At 52.3% G+C, this 17,621-nt stretch overlaps 8 protein-coding genes across 8 annotated transcripts; 4 read left to right on the plus strand and 4 right to left on the minus strand.

Moving 5' to 3' along the window:
* Positions 1-93: 93 nt before the first annotated feature.
* Positions 94-2,727, minus strand: BROUX77_007321 (uncharacterized protein; the record flags this gene model as incomplete). Its single annotated transcript, XM_073752404.1, has 3 exons — positions 94-1,644; positions 1,701-2,519; positions 2,599-2,727. 3 exons carry the CDS (start codon positions 2,725-2,727, stop codon positions 94-96), a joined length of 2,499 nt encoding a protein of 832 aa, XP_073601614.1.
* Positions 2,728-3,479: 752 nt separating this feature from the next.
* BROUX77_007322 (uncharacterized protein) lies at positions 3,480-4,526 on the plus strand (the record flags this gene model as incomplete). The annotated part of the gene is made up of 1 exon (XM_073752405.1): positions 3,480-4,526. The coding sequence occupies one exon, from the start codon at positions 3,480-3,482 to the stop codon at positions 4,524-4,526; it is 1,047 nt and encodes a 348-aa protein (XP_073601615.1).
* A 248-nt stretch (positions 4,527-4,774) lies between these two features.
* BROUX77_007323 (uncharacterized protein) lies at positions 4,775-8,234 on the minus strand (the record flags this gene model as incomplete). Its single annotated transcript, XM_073752406.1, has 2 exons — positions 4,775-4,955; positions 5,038-8,234. 2 exons carry the CDS (start codon positions 8,232-8,234, stop codon positions 4,775-4,777), a joined length of 3,378 nt encoding a protein of 1,125 aa, XP_073601616.1.
* A 714-nt stretch (positions 8,235-8,948) lies between these two features.
* On the plus strand, positions 8,949-9,319 carry BROUX77_007324 (uncharacterized protein; the record flags this gene model as incomplete). The annotated part of the gene is made up of 2 exons (XM_073752407.1): positions 8,949-9,150; positions 9,294-9,319. The coding sequence occupies 2 exons, from the start codon at positions 8,949-8,951 to the stop codon at positions 9,317-9,319; spliced, it is 228 nt and encodes a 75-aa protein (XP_073601617.1).
* Positions 9,320-9,568: 249 nt separating this feature from the next.
* Positions 9,569-11,737, minus strand: BROUX77_007325 (uncharacterized protein; the record flags this gene model as incomplete). The annotated part of the gene is made up of 1 exon (XM_073752408.1): positions 9,569-11,737. One exon carries the CDS (start codon positions 11,735-11,737, stop codon positions 9,569-9,571), a length of 2,169 nt encoding a protein of 722 aa, XP_073601618.1.
* A 586-nt stretch (positions 11,738-12,323) lies between these two features.
* Positions 12,324-13,112, plus strand: BROUX77_007326 (uncharacterized protein; the record flags this gene model as incomplete). Its single annotated transcript, XM_073752410.1, has 2 exons — positions 12,324-12,715; positions 12,785-13,112. 2 exons carry the CDS (start codon positions 12,324-12,326, stop codon positions 13,110-13,112), a joined length of 720 nt encoding a protein of 239 aa, XP_073601619.1.
* Positions 13,113-13,781: 669 nt separating this feature from the next.
* Positions 13,782-14,083, minus strand: BROUX77_007327 (uncharacterized protein; the record flags this gene model as incomplete). Its single annotated transcript, XM_073752411.1, has 2 exons — positions 13,782-13,808; positions 13,889-14,083. 2 exons carry the CDS (start codon positions 14,081-14,083, stop codon positions 13,782-13,784), a joined length of 222 nt encoding a protein of 73 aa, XP_073601620.1.
* A 1,260-nt stretch (positions 14,084-15,343) lies between these two features.
* BROUX77_007328 (uncharacterized protein) lies at positions 15,344-17,619 on the plus strand (the record flags this gene model as incomplete). The annotated part of the gene is made up of 3 exons (XM_073752412.1): positions 15,344-15,871; positions 15,928-16,143; positions 16,204-17,619. 3 exons carry the CDS (start codon positions 15,344-15,346, stop codon positions 17,617-17,619), a joined length of 2,160 nt encoding a protein of 719 aa, XP_073601621.1.
* Positions 17,620-17,621: the final 2 nt, after the last annotated feature.

Here is a 17,621-nt window from a genome sequence, read left to right on the forward strand (position 1 = left end):
GCCGCTTTTGTGCGAAAAAGGAAAGAAAGAAAACAACCCAAGGAAAAAAAAACAAAAGAAACTACAAGCAGAATGAGAATGTAAAGACGGACCTTAATAATCACCCACGTACAGTCTGGATACACTGGATGCTCTGCTGATCTCGCGCTCCTTGGCAATCTTATCACGGTCTCGCCCAGTGCCTAAACCGATGGCACCGAGAGCATGATGCAATAGAACGGCTGCAACGACAATTGACCCGCCCTCGTCGACAGAGACACTGTCATCGCGAAGCCACACTGCTGCACTGTAGTATGCGACACCAACCAACTCAGCCACGCTAACAGCCGCTTCAACGAGTGTTTTGGCGAACGCTACACTAGGCGCTTGCATGGGTGCAGCGTCGTCAGACTTGGCGGGTGGCACCGACGGCGCAAAGAGAGACGTAATGCAGGTCCAGACGGGGAACACTGTCATGGCGCCAGCCAGACAGAGCGCGGCTTCGCGGCACAGGCGGCTTAGATCGTCGTCTACAGCAAGCGAGACACCCCACAAACCGCCGACCTGAAGCACAAGTAGGGCCGGCAGGGCAAGTGGAGAATGCAAGAGTTGCAGAGCAAAGGGGCTGGGCGGCGGACCTGCAGAGGGTGCCGGGTTTTGCTGGGCGGCGCGTTGCGCAATGAGACGCGGCGAAGAGAAGATGGAGCTGGTGCTTCCGGTAGGTGACATTGCACGGACCGAGGACGAGTCGGCGGCGGTGCTACCATCGTCAGGGCCCAGAGAGAAGCTACGGTTTAAAATGGTGGCCAGATCACTGCGTGGGTCGTTCTTAGGTGTCGGCGCGAAAAAGCGTGCGTCAGCAAAGGTTACGGGGGTTGTAGACTTTTCGTTGGGAGACGCCCCGCTGCCGAAGGGGTCGTCATTCCCGTTATCAGTAGGACTTTCAGGACCGGAAGCCTGCTGCGCAAATGGATTTCTGCTGCGCGGCGTGGATGGGGTGCCAAAGGCGGTGGTACGAGAAGTCAAAGGAGATGAGGCATAATTCAAGGCCGATGACGCCGTCATGGCAGCAGCACGCTGAGTGACATAGCGTTGTGTAGGCGTTCTAGCGCTCTTGTAGCGGAACGCGGTAAATGCAAGGTCATGGTTCTGGGCCGAGGTTGAAAAAGGATTCAAGGACTGCAATGTAGATTGCGAAGCCGACGCAGGTCGGTGCTGCTGAAATGCAGAAGGTATCGGAAGCTGGGGCTGGGTGGGTGACCAGTCCATAGCATCGTCGTCTTGAGGAATGGCCTGTAGGCGTTTTGGCGTGCTGTTCTTGAAGCTAGACTGCACTGAATTGACGGAGAAGAAGTTGGAGTGGTGCAAACTAGGACTGGCGCTTTGGTGAGAAGGAGAGTGATGGGCGCCCAGCGGAGACGAATTAAAGTTGTTGCGGCGCAGAGGCGAGGGGCTGAGCGGCGTCACGGGGCGAGAGGGAGACGCGGTTAAGATATCGTCCAAGATGGATGACAGTGACTCGGATTCCATCTTGCGCTTCTCTTCCGGCTCGGGGCGATTACCGACAGACACCGGCTTGTTCAGCCTGGGCGCAGGAGAGGACTCTTCATTACTAAAGAGAGGCGTTGCATCAAGCTTAACAACTGAACGGGACGCAAGGAGGAGCTAAAGACATTTAGATTGGGAATGAAGCAATAAATGAGAACATTAGGACAACTTACATAGAAGAAAGTACCAGCGGCAACGAGATGCGCGCACAAATGCGCCACGGCCTCATCACCGCGACCAGATTCCATGTCATCAAGGCGCGGAAACACGAATCGCGCGACAAGCCCGCCGGTCTGAAGCGCATACCACGGGCCGAGACCCAGGACGGGCTTAGAGAAGCCACGGAACACTTGCGGGAAGCGCGGATTCCACCACAAGGCCATGAGCGACGCAACTAGGCCAAGGTTAAGGATGTCGCTTGAAGGCGGCAACAGACGGATGCTCGCGGAAGTATAGCGCAAGCCCAGCGCAAGCCAGTGTGGCCAGCTGATTAAGGACTGGAACGGCGCCGACAGCTTGTCAATGACGCAAAAGTGCCAGAGTAGCTGTGCCATCACGCCCACCCACCAGAATGTCTTGCCCAGGCGATGCAGGACGTCCAGGCTGGTCAGGCCCTTGCGCGCATGGCGATTAGCGCGGCTCTGTTCCATCATGCGCCGTAGATAGTCGGTTTTGGCCGTGTAGCGGGCCTGGCGCAGTCGCGCTGCGACCCTGGGCTCGCATTCGGCGCAAATCTGCGGATAGCGCTTCTCAAGGCCGGCACGGAAACTGTAGTAGTTGCGCTCGAGGACTTCGTACTCGGGATCGGCAGGATCGTCAGGCAGGTATTGGGCCAGCGACGAGGTAAACAGGTGCTGGTTTTTGACGCAGGTCTGGCAGAAGATGGAGTCGCGTGGTTCAAGGGACGCGGACGATAGCCTCGGCGGCCGAGCGAAATGGGCTGAAGAAGGCGCGAGGGTCGCTTGGAGCGGCGGGTCGGTAATATCGCCAGCCTAAAGATAGAGCAGGCTTGTGTGAGTGGTACGGCACTGGCTTGTGGTGCAAGGCTTCGAGATTGGATGGATTACTTACCTCGTCTAGATAATTGGTTGCCTCGCAGCTGGGGCACTCGAAGCTGGTGATGCCAGGCTGGTGGCGGCGACCCTGCGATTTGTTGCAGTAGAAGCAACGCAGCAGCCGAGGGCGGCGGAGCGGCGGCATGGCTGCGGAGGAGACGTCGGGGAAATGGGAACAGATACCGAAGGCTGTTGGTAACCGGGAGAGTCAGGTCGTGATCTTTCTTGTCCGGTGACCAGCACAAGCTGTACAATTCCGCAGTAGAATGCAAAGAAAAAAGCCAAGTCAACAGTAGAAATAAACAAAAGTGCAAAGGACAGCAGCGAGACGAGAAGCTCGCAGAACCGGCGAGGCTTTTTGTTTTGACAATGTCTCAGCACCACCAAGCAATGAAAAAAAGAAAACAGGCGCTCAAATAACAGCCCAGCTTCGTAGCCGGGACAGCACCACCAGGAATTCAAGAGAAGCCACTGTAATGCCAGCAACCGGTGCCTGAGCAAGTCTGGGAGATCCCTAAATCTGCAGTCAATTTATCATGCAAGGGGCCAAGTGTTTAGGACGAGGGAAAACGAGGACGAAGGGTAGCGGGCTGGAATTGAGCCTGAAGCCAGCATTGTGGAAGGGCAGTTTGGGTGAAACTTTTTTAGCCACGGCGCGCTTATTCCGGGTGATCGGCATGCGCCTGTGATTGGAGGAATTAGCGCGGTAGCAGGCTGTATTGGAGATGGTGCGCTGAAAGGGTTAGTGGTGGGTAGACCCTAGTGCAGCTGCAGCCATCTGACAACGCTTTGTGACATCACTTACGTCGCCCAAAAAACAACTGTGCGCTTCACATTTTCGTCCTCCTGAACCCACAACCCTCCGGCATACCTCCACATAACCCATCACCACACACCATGATAGTACCGCCATCACATCTGTCACGCCCTTTAGTGCCTCGGCGCTCACCCGCTTGTCCTCCGTTACACCTCACCGTTCGCTTCTCTTCCGCCGTCTCTGACATCGATCTCGACATCCCGTCGCCATGGGCTGTGCGCGTCGCCGCTCTCAAGCGCCAAGTGCGCGCTCAGCTTCCGCCAGCCGAACAGTCCCGCAGCCTGCGCCTCATCTACCAGGGCCGTATGCTAGCCGACGCCGCGCTGCTTGGAAGTGTAGTCAAGCCAGTCTCGCCACCGCCGCGGGCAGCCAGCACATCACGAACATCCACTCCCGAGCCCGCCGAAAACAAGTACCACAGATCCGATTCTACCGCCCCGATCCGCAATGGCAAGGGCAAAGATCCCGAAGCCCGCCAACGAATATACATTCTCGCGAGTTTAGGCCCACCGCTCGACACTGCTGGCCTGGCTACCGAGGACCGCCTGGCCAACACCCCGCCAACCCCGACGCACCAGGATCCTGATGACTTGGACAACGGAGCTCAGGATGGTCTCGATAACCCCGCCGGCACAAACTCTACGCGCCATCCGTTTTCCGCCGCCGGCCTGCGCAGCCGTGTTGCGTCACCGCTGCCTCACGTGCCACGAGGCTTCGAGCGTCTGTTGGATGCCGGGCTATCACCAAGCGAGGTCAACCAACTGCGTTTACAGTTTGCGTCGATCCAGGCCGCGCGCCATACGCCTGACACTATGCCATCGCCCGACTCGCTACAGCGCATGGAGGATACGTGGATCGACTCTAATGCGACAGGGTCGGTGGCAGAGGCGGCAGCAACTGGTGCTGGGGGGGAGACAGAAGCTAGAGAGGATTCAAATGCTGAGGACTCAATGGATGCTTTGCTACGGGGGTTGGTACTGGGCTTCTTCTGGCCCCTAGGCTGCTTTAGCTGGGCTCTGAGAGAAGAGGGTATGTGGTCCAAGAGAAGGCATTATTCTGTATGGGTGGGAGTGGTTCTTGGTGTCAGTATAGGAACCCTTCGCTATTTGGGTAGTGATGGTGGCTGAAGACTTCATGGGCTTCGATTCCGTGTGGTGTTCCAGATATGAAACGATGGTAGAGACCATTTGGTGTATATATGGCATTTTGGGCTTTGATGTCAGGGCTTTATTATCCCATTTAAAATTAATCTATCAAACATTTTTTGGTTGTCTGCTTCAAGGATATCTTTAGCCCAAAAGTCCCATCGCCTCCTCACGTTCTCGCAAAAAAAGAAAAACATCAGCTTCTTCCTTGATTTATTGACATCGCTCTCTCACAGATACAGACTTTGCGCAGCCACAATATCACGCTTCAGCTTGGTCAACGACTCCTCAAACTTCTTCGTCAAGTCATCACTACCCATCACACGACTAGCCTCAGCCATCTGACGTAGCAACTCCTCAAGTCTGCGGAAATGGCGAATCAACGACCCCTCGTATGCATCAGTGAGTTTGCTACGGAAAGTCAAAAGTTAGCACATATTCTTGCATCCCCTTAGGGGTTACTGTTTGTTTTGTAGTTTGATAGTCAACTTACCAGATGTCAATGAACTGCGCGCCCTGGCACCATAGGTACACTGTGTCCATGAGCTGCCACTTCAGCTTGCCGACATATGCCTCTACGTCAATGTCCAGCTTGCTCTCCTGCGAGACTTTGGCAATCATGCGGGCTTTAATGACAGCTTCACGGAACGGCTTGTCGAGGGGCTCCTTCAAAGGATCAGCCGTGACCTTTTCGTCAAAGACAAAGATACTCAGCACTGAAGCACACAACTCAGGCGTCAGCTCATTGAAGAAGCGGTCGAAGAGGAGCTCGGCAAGTAGCAGCTCGTGGCCCTCGGTTGACGAGATCTCGCAGGCGACTCGTCCCTTGAGCTGCACCACCTCGTTCTCGTTGATAAAGTCTAATCGCCGCAGCACACGCATGCGCGCCTTGAGCTCGTCCAACTGACCAATGGTGTTAGCTTTGGCAATAGCTTTCTTCTGGTCCTTGATGCGCTCTGAAAGTCGCGCCTTGGCAGCGTACTGCTCCCAGGCCTCCTTCAATAGCGGGGAGCTGTGTAGCGGGTTGGTCAGCAGGCGTGCCTCAAGAACCTCAGTCTTCCGCACCAGCTTCTTGAATGAGTCGTCGCGAATCTCCATGTGGTCGATAGGGTCAAGTAGCGGCAGGCCATCAGGGAAGCGTCGCACAATCTCGTTGAGGTGTGACTTGATGGGTCCCATGTTGGGAAGCGCGTCAAGCGCCTTGGGCTTGAGCTTGATTTGACTCAGTGCTTTGACACAGGTTAGAAGGCATGAAACACGCTCAAGGCGCATCTTGCCGCCGGGGACCTGGGGCTGCAGTTCAGTCGGGAAGGGCAAACCAGGGTTTGTAGCCGACGGCTCAGGAGATTCGGCATCAACAGGTAGAACAACATCAACAAGGTATGCTTCCTGCGGGGGGTAGTCGGCCTCGCCCATCTTGGGAGCCCGACGTTCAACCAGGTTGACAACCACACCCCAGCCATAGTCGTTGCCAGAGTGCAAACTGGAATCATCGGCCGTGGCAGGATCAAAGATGCGTACTAGACGACCGGGTGTGAGGTGACCCTTGCAGATTTCTGGCAGTTGCATGACGGAGAGCATATCGCGGCGGTACACATTGATTTGCTGGCGGATGGTGTAGTATTCTTTGATGGATGCCTCGTCTGAGATGACGAGATTGTCGCGTTCGTGTTGTAGTTCCATCATTGTGTTCTCTAGCGCCGGCAGCGATGCTGTGTTTTGGAATTGATGGAAGCAGTTCTTGAGCATGAATTCAGGCGACACGGACTCGATACGCAGAAGGTTGAGCACCATAGTGTAGCCAAGGTAGAAAGCAGAGACTAGACGGTCATGCTCACCAACCACTACGGCACGGGCAACATCAGGGTCCATGGAGTCGTCAAACAGCGTGATGACAATACCGCGCAAATCTAAACCACGACGACCGGCACGACCCGACATCTGCACGTATTCAGAGGCCGACAGTGGGCGGCGACCAGTGCCGTCAAACTTCATAATAGACGTAAACACAACTGTTTTGGCAGGCATGTTGAGACCAATGGCGAAAGTCTCGGTAGCAAAGAGCACTTTAATAAGCGATTCCTGGAACAGAATCTCAATAACCTCACGGAGAATAGGGAACAGACCAGAATGATGGACACCGATACCGCGCTCAAGCAAAGGCAAGATTGACTTGATACCAGGAAGCTCGCGGTCGGCCTTGGGCAATGTCTCAATGGCGTTGCGGAAGACAAGGCGCACCTTGTCGCGCTCGCTGTCATCGTTGAAGCTATACTGGGAAATCTGCATGGCGAGTGATTCACACTCACGCTTGCTGAAAGAGAAGATGATGGCAGGATCGAAGCGTTTGGTAACGATCATCTTGACAATTTTCTTGACATCCTTGCCCGTGTCGCTGCCCGCGTTGTTGCGGCCGCCCTTCTTCTTGCCCCCGCCAGCACTCTTTGGCCCGCTCTCCAGGGCCTTTTTCCCTTGTTCAACAAGCTCAATAGCCTGGTTGAAGTTGGCCTCTTTGAAATTCTTCTTTTCGTCAACCACGAGCAGCATACAGTCGCTGCCGGCAGGGTAAAAGTAGTTGCGTAGTGGCGTAGGTCGGAAGTCTGTGTATACAACATGGCAGGCCTGCTTGTGAATCTTGGCAATCCACTCGGCAAACTCAAAAGCGTTGGGGATAGTGGCCGAGAGGAAGACATAGCGCACCTTATCGGGAAGCAGGATGATGGTCTCTTCCCACACTACACCACGCGTCTTCTCACGTAGGTAGTGCACTTCGTCAAAAATAACCCATGCAACCTCGCGCATGATCTCTGAGCCGCGGTACAACATGCTACGAAGAATCTCCGTGGTCATGACAAGGCACGACGCAGTGGGATCGGTTGTGACATCACCAGTAATCAGACCAACGTCACCAAAAAGCTCCTTGAAGTCTCGGTATTTTTGGTTACTAAGAGCCTTGATAGGTGAGGTATAGATGACGCGCTGGTTGCGCTTCAAACATTGCGCAATCGCGTACTCGGCCACGACAGTTTTACCAGCAGAAGTGTGCGCCGCAACCAAGACACTCTCATCACGCTCGATGGAAGCCACAGAGTAAGCCTGGAAGGGATCCAGCTTGAACGGGTATGTGCGGGCAGGCTCTGCGGGTGGCTTATGCTGCGAGATGGGAATGTATTCGTACTCGAGGTCGGGGGGCAGCGCCACCTGGTGAGCAATGTTGTGTGACAGCTTGATGGGCTCAGCGCTGCCTTCGGCTTCATCTCCGCCAGCGCCGGGGGCTGAGTTGCCGTTTTCATCAGCATCGGGCGCGGCGTCAATTTGTCGCTCGGTAGCGGTTTCAAAGGTGTCGGTCAGTACGGCATCGGCCTCATCTTGCTTTTTCCGTCGCTTGTCGTTGTGTGTGCGGTTGCTGGAAGTCTGGTCAAGGTTGTCGTCGTCATCACTGTCTGTAGGATCGGACTCGGCATCAGATTCATCGCCACTGTGTTTGGAATCCCCAGACTTCATTGGCTGATCGCTGTCTGAAGAGTTTCCTGAAAGACTCGAGTTGGCCTTGCGTTTCAAGGACGATGTTGGCGAGGGCTTGCCCTTGGACTTGGCTATCTTTGAACTGTTATTGGAAATGACGCTCTCCTCGTCGGAGCTGACGTCCTGATCGGGCGCCTGCCCAAAGACATCGAACATGTCATCCATGGTAGCCAGATCTTGGTTGAGCGACACGCAGAGAAGGAATAGGGCGACAATATGCGGGTTGAATATGTGGGAGGTGACGTCAATATATAAAAGCCAAGATAAGATGCTGCGGCTATGACTCAGAGACAAACAGCGGAAAACAAACACAGCGCAGACACTACTTGGTTGCGCCCAAGATTCAAAATGAAGATAGTACAACTTTGGTGTTGACTTTTTGTTCAACTTTTTCCAACTTTTTTTTTGCGGCGCCAAGGTTCCAATCGCTTAGATAAGTTGGACCCACAAGAAGATGTACCTTTTAGCGAGATCCTGACATAAGCGGCTAGGAAATGGGCCCCAGATACAGGTTGCAACATAGATACAATCTGACATAAGCAAAGCGGCAAGCAATCTTCACACTATGATTGGCCTCTTGATCTTTGATAGTGGAGAATTCACCTTATGTCATCCTGCGTGTCAGGCCATTCCGAGAAAGTGAAGCTTTGCATTTCATCACGACTTTTCTCTTGTGTCCGTCTTCACTCAACGCCCCTCTCCACTCCAATTGTAAGTCTCCACGCTAATTCCCGGTACCTTGAACCGACCCAATCACCCACTAGAAGATACATTTTATCTGCCCGCGTTGTCGTGCAGCCACCCTTGCACACCGTCAACTAACTGAAAATCTCATGGAAAAAAACAGTCACCACCTAACCAGCACACCAACCGCATACAATGTTCGCTGCTGTCCGCTCACAGGCTACCAGCCAGGTCGCTAGACGCGCCTTTTCCACCTCGCGCGTCCAGATGAGCTCGCCCTACCACTACCCTAGCGGCGCTGGCACCAACCTGCCCTTCAACCCCAAGTCGAAGTGGTTTGGTCCCGGCTTCGTTCTGTTCGCCGTCGCTGGCTTCGGCGCACCCTTCGGCATTGCCGGTATGTCTCTTATTTTCAGAACCCATACGACTCTTGCTGCAATGATGGCTGGCCACCAATGTTTATCCCGGACGGCCGAATCTCGGACTTGCTCCTGCGATTTATATCGACCAACCATACTAACAATTTTGTCTTCTCAACAGTCTGGCAGACTTACAGAACCAAATAAGCAACTCGCCGCGCGCCCTTGCCGGAGTTTTGAGTTTGTCTTGTCTGGAAAGTTTCAGTAGATGCTACCATAGGAAATATACCGCCAATCATCTCACACTTTAAAGCCGTTGACTCGCCAATTTTCTTTTTATGCTTGGCTTTGTCTATTCATCCTTGAGCCAAATCTTAAAATTGTTATACTGTACATGTCTTTAGTTATACAAGCCGGCCAGTTTGGTTTAAAACGGCTCGGGAGTTGGTCCTGTTTCTACTCTTCTTGTTGTTCTTTTTGAGAAAAGATTCCCGTCCACTGCGACTGATCCATACCCGACTTGAGCCGGTCAGACTGACCCAGGAAATCCCGGCGTTCGACAACCCTTTGCATGAACTGCTCCAGATGCACTGCCTTGGTCTCATCAAGAGCCCAGCGCTTCCTTAACTGGGCATATGCATCTAGCACATCTAGCTCGCCACCACATCGCATAAACGCCCGCAGCGCCCACATTACCATCCATGTATCCACATACACGCTTTCGACGCCATTGTCGATTGCACTCAGCAGTGCTGTGAAAATGCTTTGCAGTCGCTTTTTGCTGAAGTCGGCACCAGAGTACGTGCCGCCATGGCGGCTAAAGGCCTCAAATAGCGTCACGAAGATACGCCCATCCATAGGTACCCGGAACCAACGCATGTCATCTAGATACGCTGCTACGCGGGTCATGTCTCCCAAGCACACTGCATAGTGTTGTACCATGATTCGGTATGTGCGTGTGTCAGGCGCCATGTTGGCGTTAGCCTGCATTCTACCCCGCAGTCTTGGATGGCGCCGGGCCAGCTTAGCCCACATCATCAGGACGCGTGTGATGACACGTCGAGCACGGTAATCAGCCGGCGGAGGCCCATGCCCGCTGTCACTACTGCGGCTTTTCATGCGTGCATAGAGGTAGTCGGCAGCAACCTCCTCGCCAGCGTGCAGAAAGCCAGTGATGACACAGTTGAGTGCTACAACATCAATCATCTCACCCGCAAGAACCATGTCCTTGTAGGCAGCCCGCACTCCATCTCCATCCTGGCGGAGCCCAAAGTAATGAATAAGGGAAACGTGGTGATAGCGGTTGAACTTGATCCCACGCGACATCATTTCCGAGTACAACACCTTGGCCAGCGCGAAGTTGCCACACTTGGTTGCAGCGTCAAAAAGTATGTTGAACGTGACCTCGTTTGCCCTGACATGAGATTCATGTTCCATTTGACGCCATATTTTCAACGCCACAGTGATCCAAGACTCGGTTTTGTTGCGGATAAAGCGTTTTGCAAAAGCTAAAGAATAGTTCCACTCATAATGAGTCAAGGTGAGTCCACATGTTTTGACATCTTCAACAAGAGAATAGTACCGCAACATGGCGGGCGAGTCGTATCTCTCAGGAGTGCCGAAAAGTCGTAATAGTCTATGACGCATAGCAGCCGAAATATGAAGCATCCGAGGCTCAGGTAGCTTCTGGTATATCCGAAAAATAGATGCGAGGCTCATGCGACTATACCCACGAGACCTTTGGCGCACTACTACCAATAGCTCAGTGTAGACCTGCAAGGAATGATCACTTCTTCCTACGCTATCTTCAAGGGATGGATAATCATAGTCGTCGGGTTTGTCGGAGGTCATCAGTCGAGGCCCATCCGCGTTGGCATAGCGCCGAAGGTAGGTGTCTTGATGGAAGTCCAGATAGTGCTCAACGTGGCGAACGGGAGTGTCGTCAATCATAGCCAGAAGATCCTCGGTATTCACAATCTTGCCAAGAAAAGGGGCATCCCTTCTGTTTGTCTTGAAATGTGTAGGGGTGGATTCTAGAGCCGGTTCTGCATTTGCTACAGGTTCTAGCTCCAGGGCCGATTCTGAGCCTGATTCTAAATATAGCCTCCGGTCTACTCTTGAATCTACCTGTGGCTCGTCGGCCGCTGCCTGTGCACCATCTGCTGGGCGTCTCACCCTCCTTGAACTCCAAATCGACCTAGAAACTACTGGCATATAGAGTACTGAAGCCGAAGGTGTAAAGAAGGTTGAGAAGAGCCATTGGGATGATTTACGACAGACCTGACCTTTGGGTTGCGCCAACTTCCGATTGGGTGCCCAGCCATTGCCTACAGTTGTGCTCGGTGCAATTGCGTCGTGGGGTGGTTTATGGATAAATACTGGAAGTTCTGAAGTCGCTGTCTTTGTGGTAGGCCAACTCTGAGGCTGGGACGGGGGGCGAGAGGTCGGGTAGGTGGGAGGGGCACGTGAGAGATTCAGAGTCGGAAGACCCGTGGACTGGAAGTAGAGCGGCGATGGAATGTTGGACGACAAGCCCCCAGAGCTTGAGGCCGCGACTGCTGAGGCAGCGAGCCGTAGCGCAGCAGTGCACGTAGTGGCCCCGTCGAGTCGAGCAGGAGGTTTCATGAGCAGGCGATCATGACATCAGGCGATGAGGAATTGCGACCAAATTTTTCCTGTCAATGAGATGCAGCGCTGGGAACAAGGACGGAGGCTTGCCTGTATTTCAAAGGCAATCAAGGCGGGCAGTAAAAGAGAGCCTGCAATGCAATCTCGTAGCGCTTGGCTTGAGAGCAGGTTTTGATGTTGGACTTGTACGACTGAGAGTTACATACAGCCTTCCTGTTTGCTTAGAAAAAATGTTACCCGTGTGATTGGCTGCAAGATCGAGAGAGCTCCAGTCTTGGAGAGGGGACCATTAATGTGGGGAAAGACGAGGTTTTAGCGGAGGGTGGGATATGTTTTAACCGGCTAAAGTCCGGGGAACACTTTAAGCTGGGCAATTTTTGTCTGCTTCATGCCGTACCGAGTTGAAGCCATCACCAGGTGAGCTCTACTGGAAACAGCCTGTCGCCGCCCACCAAACACAAGCAGTAAGTTTAATCTAAAGTTCCAGTTATTCAGCTATTTGGCGTATTGTGTAGCGACTAGCTAGAGCCCCATTTGTCCGCAATCGGCCTTCAGTCTCTAACTCGTCACTCGCCCTGTAGAAATGGGCCGTCAAATACGTCCCCGCAAGGTCTATCAGGCCGTTGCCCAGAATCTCGCCTCACCTATACTTTCGACCCAGCGCATACCCGCTACTCGGCCACCGTGGTTCGATGTTCTACATACCGTTCCGCCGTCGGAAATCCTATCACGTCCCATCGCCGTGCAGCTCAACGAGGACAAGCGGGCCCTAAAACGCCCTGGAAAGCCCCGCAACTTGTACAAACCTCAGCAAATTCGCTTCCCTGAAGATGCGCTGCGCGCCACTTTCTACAAGGACCATCCGTGGGAGTTGGCGAGACCGCGACAGATCCTCGAAACGGACGGATGTGATGCATACAGAGTAGATTGGAGCAAGGGTGTTGTGCAGCCCGGTATGCAACTGAGCGGTGAATGGTAAGTCCAATTGTTAACCGCAAACCAGAAATTAAGAGAAGAGGCGCTCACCATATGTCAACTATATAGTGTTGTACAACGCCAGGTATGGCTCATGGAGAATGAAGGCCTTTCGCAAGACGCGGCCTACGACAAGGCTCGTCGCGAGTTCTACGAAGAGCGCCATCTGCGTGAATTGCGGCAACGCATTGCTGTGGAAGAGGCGCGCTACGTTGGTGCCTACTTTGGAAAGACTCGCCTGGAGTTGGGTATGGAGCAGGAGGACCGCTCATACGAGCGCTGGAAGAGTCTAGCTGCCGTTGAAACTGCCAAATTGGCTTCTATGCGCTCGGTGGCTGAGGCGGATAGTGACTCGTCCGATGTTGTTGACGTCGAGGCCATGGTTGAAAATGCCTGATCGAAACCATGCAAGAACAGGAAGAGGGAAAAGTGTTTCTGCTGCCAAGCAGCCAGATCTGTATCAACATATGACGTTTGTAGTACTAGTTACCATTACGCCAAACTTTAATAACAAGCAAGAACTTGGAGTTACTTGGTGAATGCTGCGAGGGTGCCAGAGGGTATAAATTCTTAGCTCATATGTAAGCTACGAGGATTTTTAATATTTGAATATCGCAAGCATGTGATGGCGTCGATTCCCAGAACACGGCTCTAGTATGTCGAACAAGTGAACACACTCGTTCCATAAGAGATGAAGTTTCAATGGGCAATTTTTACAGTGTATTAAGGGGTATCATCATTCAGTCTAATTTACAAGAGCTTTTGGTTTATCGTGCGTATTGCGCAGTGCTCTACACATAGTTATTGAGATTCGAGAGTTCAATCGCTGGCATAGATTGTTTGCGGTGTCAGGCTGACTGTTCTGGGAAGGGTTGGAGGAGGCTAAAACCCAAACATGCCAGATAGTAGTAGTTGATAGTAGTTCGTCACTTTGGAGGAACGCGGAAATGCAGCCAGATGAGACTTTTGACCAGGGTTGTTGTGTATTTACGTCATAGAGACAGCTGCAAGCTTGTGTGATGGGCTCGTTCAATCTGTGGCTCATTGTGCTTGTCCGGGAGATACATTAGGCCGAGATCGCCGGGAGATCGTCCTGTAAGTAGGGTATGTTAGATATGACAATTATTTTTCACCAGAAAAGCTAGATGCCATTTTCCAGAGTGGCTGACTTACAACGTCGTATATCACCCGGATCATCAAGCTGCAACTTGGGCATACGGCAATGTCTTCTGAGTCTCTCAGGTCTAGTAGTGCAATCTGAAAGCGGTCTCCGCAGGGACATGGGTAGAAATATGTTTCCATGTCTTCATCATATTCCATGTCCTCGATTTCGATTTCGTCATAGACTACGATGTCATCGCCGGCCATGGTTGCCAAATGAGAAGTGGGTTAGGGTTTGGATACAGGAGTGAGGGTTGACAATGGAATGCGGAAAGTTTGCCGACTGAAATCAATAAGAATAGAAAAGAGCGTGGTTCTTTGAAAAAGGAAATCGTCACTTGAGGCGCGTATTGTAAATGCGACAGACCTGAGGCTTGTGATTCCATCACCAGTGCTTCAATTTTTCTTCTGCCACTAACTGCCCCGCGACGCCACACCAGCGCCCCATCGCTACCGCCGTCTTATCGTAATCAGCGGGAAAAGTGTGGCGCTTTCATGTGTCCACGTAGTTCCCCGGATTTTTGGGCTTGTTCCTTTGGCGGCTGGGACTGACTTGGCGAAGGAAGCTTAAGCTCGATCGTTGGAGAACAAAGCATGGGAGGGCTGAAGTTGGAGATAAATGCGGGCTTTATAACCCGAGGAAGAGCGCTGGGTGCTGCGCCGGTTGATCACGTGTAGGGTCGTACCGGTAGAGAGGCAGGAAGATGAGCAGGAGACAGTTACTACAACAAGTGCTACGAGCAGAAGAGGGTACCTGGGTGTCTATGTGTGTGAGAGCATATACTCGCTGGAGGAGTCTCAACATGTGTATGTACGTCAGAGACAGGGGTCTGGGCGAGTGTGGCATGTGATGTTGCGGGACATGCAGCAACAGCCGAGGAATAAATAGATGCGCAAGGGAAGACTGAGCACTAGAAATGAAGGATGTAGCCTGGTCTGGTGACCCTGATAACTACGTACATACATACTTATGTAGATAGTTGACCAGCTACGTGCTTCGTGAACAAACCTCCAAAGTCAAGTCAACTTTTTTTTCAGCCTTTTTATGAGCCGCCTACAAGAACCCGCGCACGTGGTGTTGTTATCTTGACCAACCGGCAACTGCGGCTTTCATTGGCGCACCTTCCCCATCCATCACACGCTATTATCCCGTAACCCTTTTCTGGACTCGTCGGCTCCTGCCAGCTCCGGGCTCCACGCCTCTCTGCCCTTCTGCGTCTCAACATCTTCGACTTAACCAACAAAGACTTTAGCAGTCTTGCTACCACCAGCTACTTGGGTTGTCCTTTGACTCATCTGCGACTGTGAGCCTTCTCGCGATCAGTTGCCATCATCGCCGCTGCGATCGCATTCCTATCGCCACGCTTATTGCACGCGACCGCATTTCACCGTCTAACCGGAAAATACACTCTTTCTTCTGAGACGGACTGCCCCATATAACCGCAGACACGTCACCCGTTGCCGACTATGGCAGCGCAATCAAAGGTGGCATTTTCGTTGTCACATCACGAGCAAACAGCAAAACGGATCGTCACACAGCTTTCGTCACTCTACCTCAAGCATCGCAATCGAATCTCTGCCGCAGTTTGGATATCGCTTTTCATCGCCTTGCTCAACAGGATTCGACATGCTATTACCGCACAGAAGAATGCATCTGCGCCATCAAAATCCACAGTAGCACTAGAGGCCTCGGCAAACACCGCCGGTAGTGTTCCGCCGCCCGGAAAGCGACGCCGTGTTGAGCTCAACAGAGAGTTCTTCCGGTCCTTGATGCGGCTGGTCAAGATTGTGATTCCAGGGTGGAAGAGCAAAGAAGCTAGGTTGTTGATTAGCCACAGCTTCTTTCTCATCCTGCGCACCCTGATATCATTGAAAGTGGCCGCAATGGACGGTGCAATTGTCAAGAGCTTGGTAAAGGGCAATGGCCGTGAATTTTTGAAACGAATCATGGGCTGGATGCTCATCGCACTGCCAGCAACATTCACGAATTCTATGGTGAGAAGACACTTCCAGTGAAAAATTGCCATAAATACTAACAAACTATCTTGCAGCTCTCCTGGCATCAAGCTGAGCTCTCGCTACGATACCGAACGCGCCTAACCCAGTTCATCCACGACAAATATCTATCCAGCATGACCTTCTACGGGTTGACAGCTCTCGACGATCGTATAAAGAATCCAGACCAGCTCGTCGCGGTCGACGTGGCCAAATTCAGTCAAAGTATGTCTGAATTATACAGCAACCTAGCGAAGCCGATGCTTGATATGGTGAGCAACTGTCCATGAAATCTATTCTACTGATCAGGCACTAATAGGCCGCGCTAATAGTCTATCTACACATACTCGCTTTCCAAGAGTGTCGGCAGCGAAGGCGTTCTTTTTATGTCTTTGCTAGTACAGCTTTCTGCAAATGTCATGCGGCTTCTCACCCCTCCCTTTGGCCGGTATGTGGCTGATGAAGCCCGACTTGAAGGCGAATTCCGATTCCAACATTCCCGCCTCATTGATCATTGTGAGGAAGTCGCCTTATATTCTGGCCATGAAGTCGAGAAAGACACACTTGATAAGGGCTACTTCACTTTGATCAAACATGTTAATTACATTCTGCGACAACGTCTGTACCACGGATTCATGGAGGACTTTGTTATCAAGTACTTCTGGGGAGCTCTGGGACTTCTTCTATGCAGTGTTCCTGTGTTCGTGAAGCTCCCCACCGCTGGCGGTGCTTTGGGAGGAATCAACTCTATGGGTGACCGCACCGAGTCGTTTGTCACCAACAGACGCATGTTACTCTCGGCATCTGATGCCTTTGGACGCATCATGTTCTCATATCGTGAGATCATGGAGTTAGCTGGCTACACTTCACGTGTGGCGTCACTATTGGATGTTATGGATGATATCCAAAAGGGCCACTTTGAAAAGAAACTTGTCTCTAGCAGTGGAACTGAAGACAATGCAGCCGTCCTTCGTGGAAGAGGTACTGTTGTTGAGAGTCAAGACATTAAGTTCATTGATGTGCCTATAATCTCACCCAATGGCGATGTTTTGGTACCTGCATTGTCTTTCCAACTATCACCAGGCGATCATATGCTTGTAGTTGGCCCTAATGGCTGCGGAAAGTCGTCTCTATTCCGGATTCTTGGTGGTTTGTGGCCAGTGTACGGCGGAACTGTGCACAAGCCCCCCTTCACTGATATTTTCTATCTTCCGCAGCGCCCGTACTTGTCACGTGGCTCGTTGCGTCAACAAATTATCTATCCCGATAGTCCGGCAGCCATGGCTGCCCGTGGCATCACGGATAGCGATTTGATGCTGATTCTTCGCAAGTTGGACCTTACCAGTTTAGTTGATATGCATGATGAAGGCTGGGATGCGGAAGCAGAGTGGCGCGACATTCTCTCAGGAGGTCTACAGCAGCGTGTGGCCATGGCACGCTTGTTCTACCATTCGCCAAAGTATGCCATCCTGGATGAGTGCACGTCGTCAGTGCCTCTGGATGTTGAGAAAGCAATGTACGATGGTGCCAAGGCTTTGGGTATCACCCTCTTGACGGTATCGCATCGCCGCTCGCTGTGGAAGTACCACTCATGGATTTTACAGTTTGATGGACAAGGTCACTTTGTATTTACAAAGCTGGATGCTGAAAGGCGTCTTAAGCTAGAGGATGAGAAGGAAGAGCTCGATGTGAAGCTCCGCCAAGTACAGGAATGGGAGAGACGACTAGAGGAACTAGAGACTAATTGAAA

Source organism: Berkeleyomyces rouxiae (assembly GCF_048999995.1).
Source record: "Berkeleyomyces rouxiae strain 22BRR77 chromosome Unknown BrBRR77_ptg000012l, whole genome shotgun sequence".
NCBI lineage: Eukaryota > Fungi > Ascomycota > Sordariomycetes > Microascales > Ceratocystidaceae > Berkeleyomyces > Berkeleyomyces rouxiae.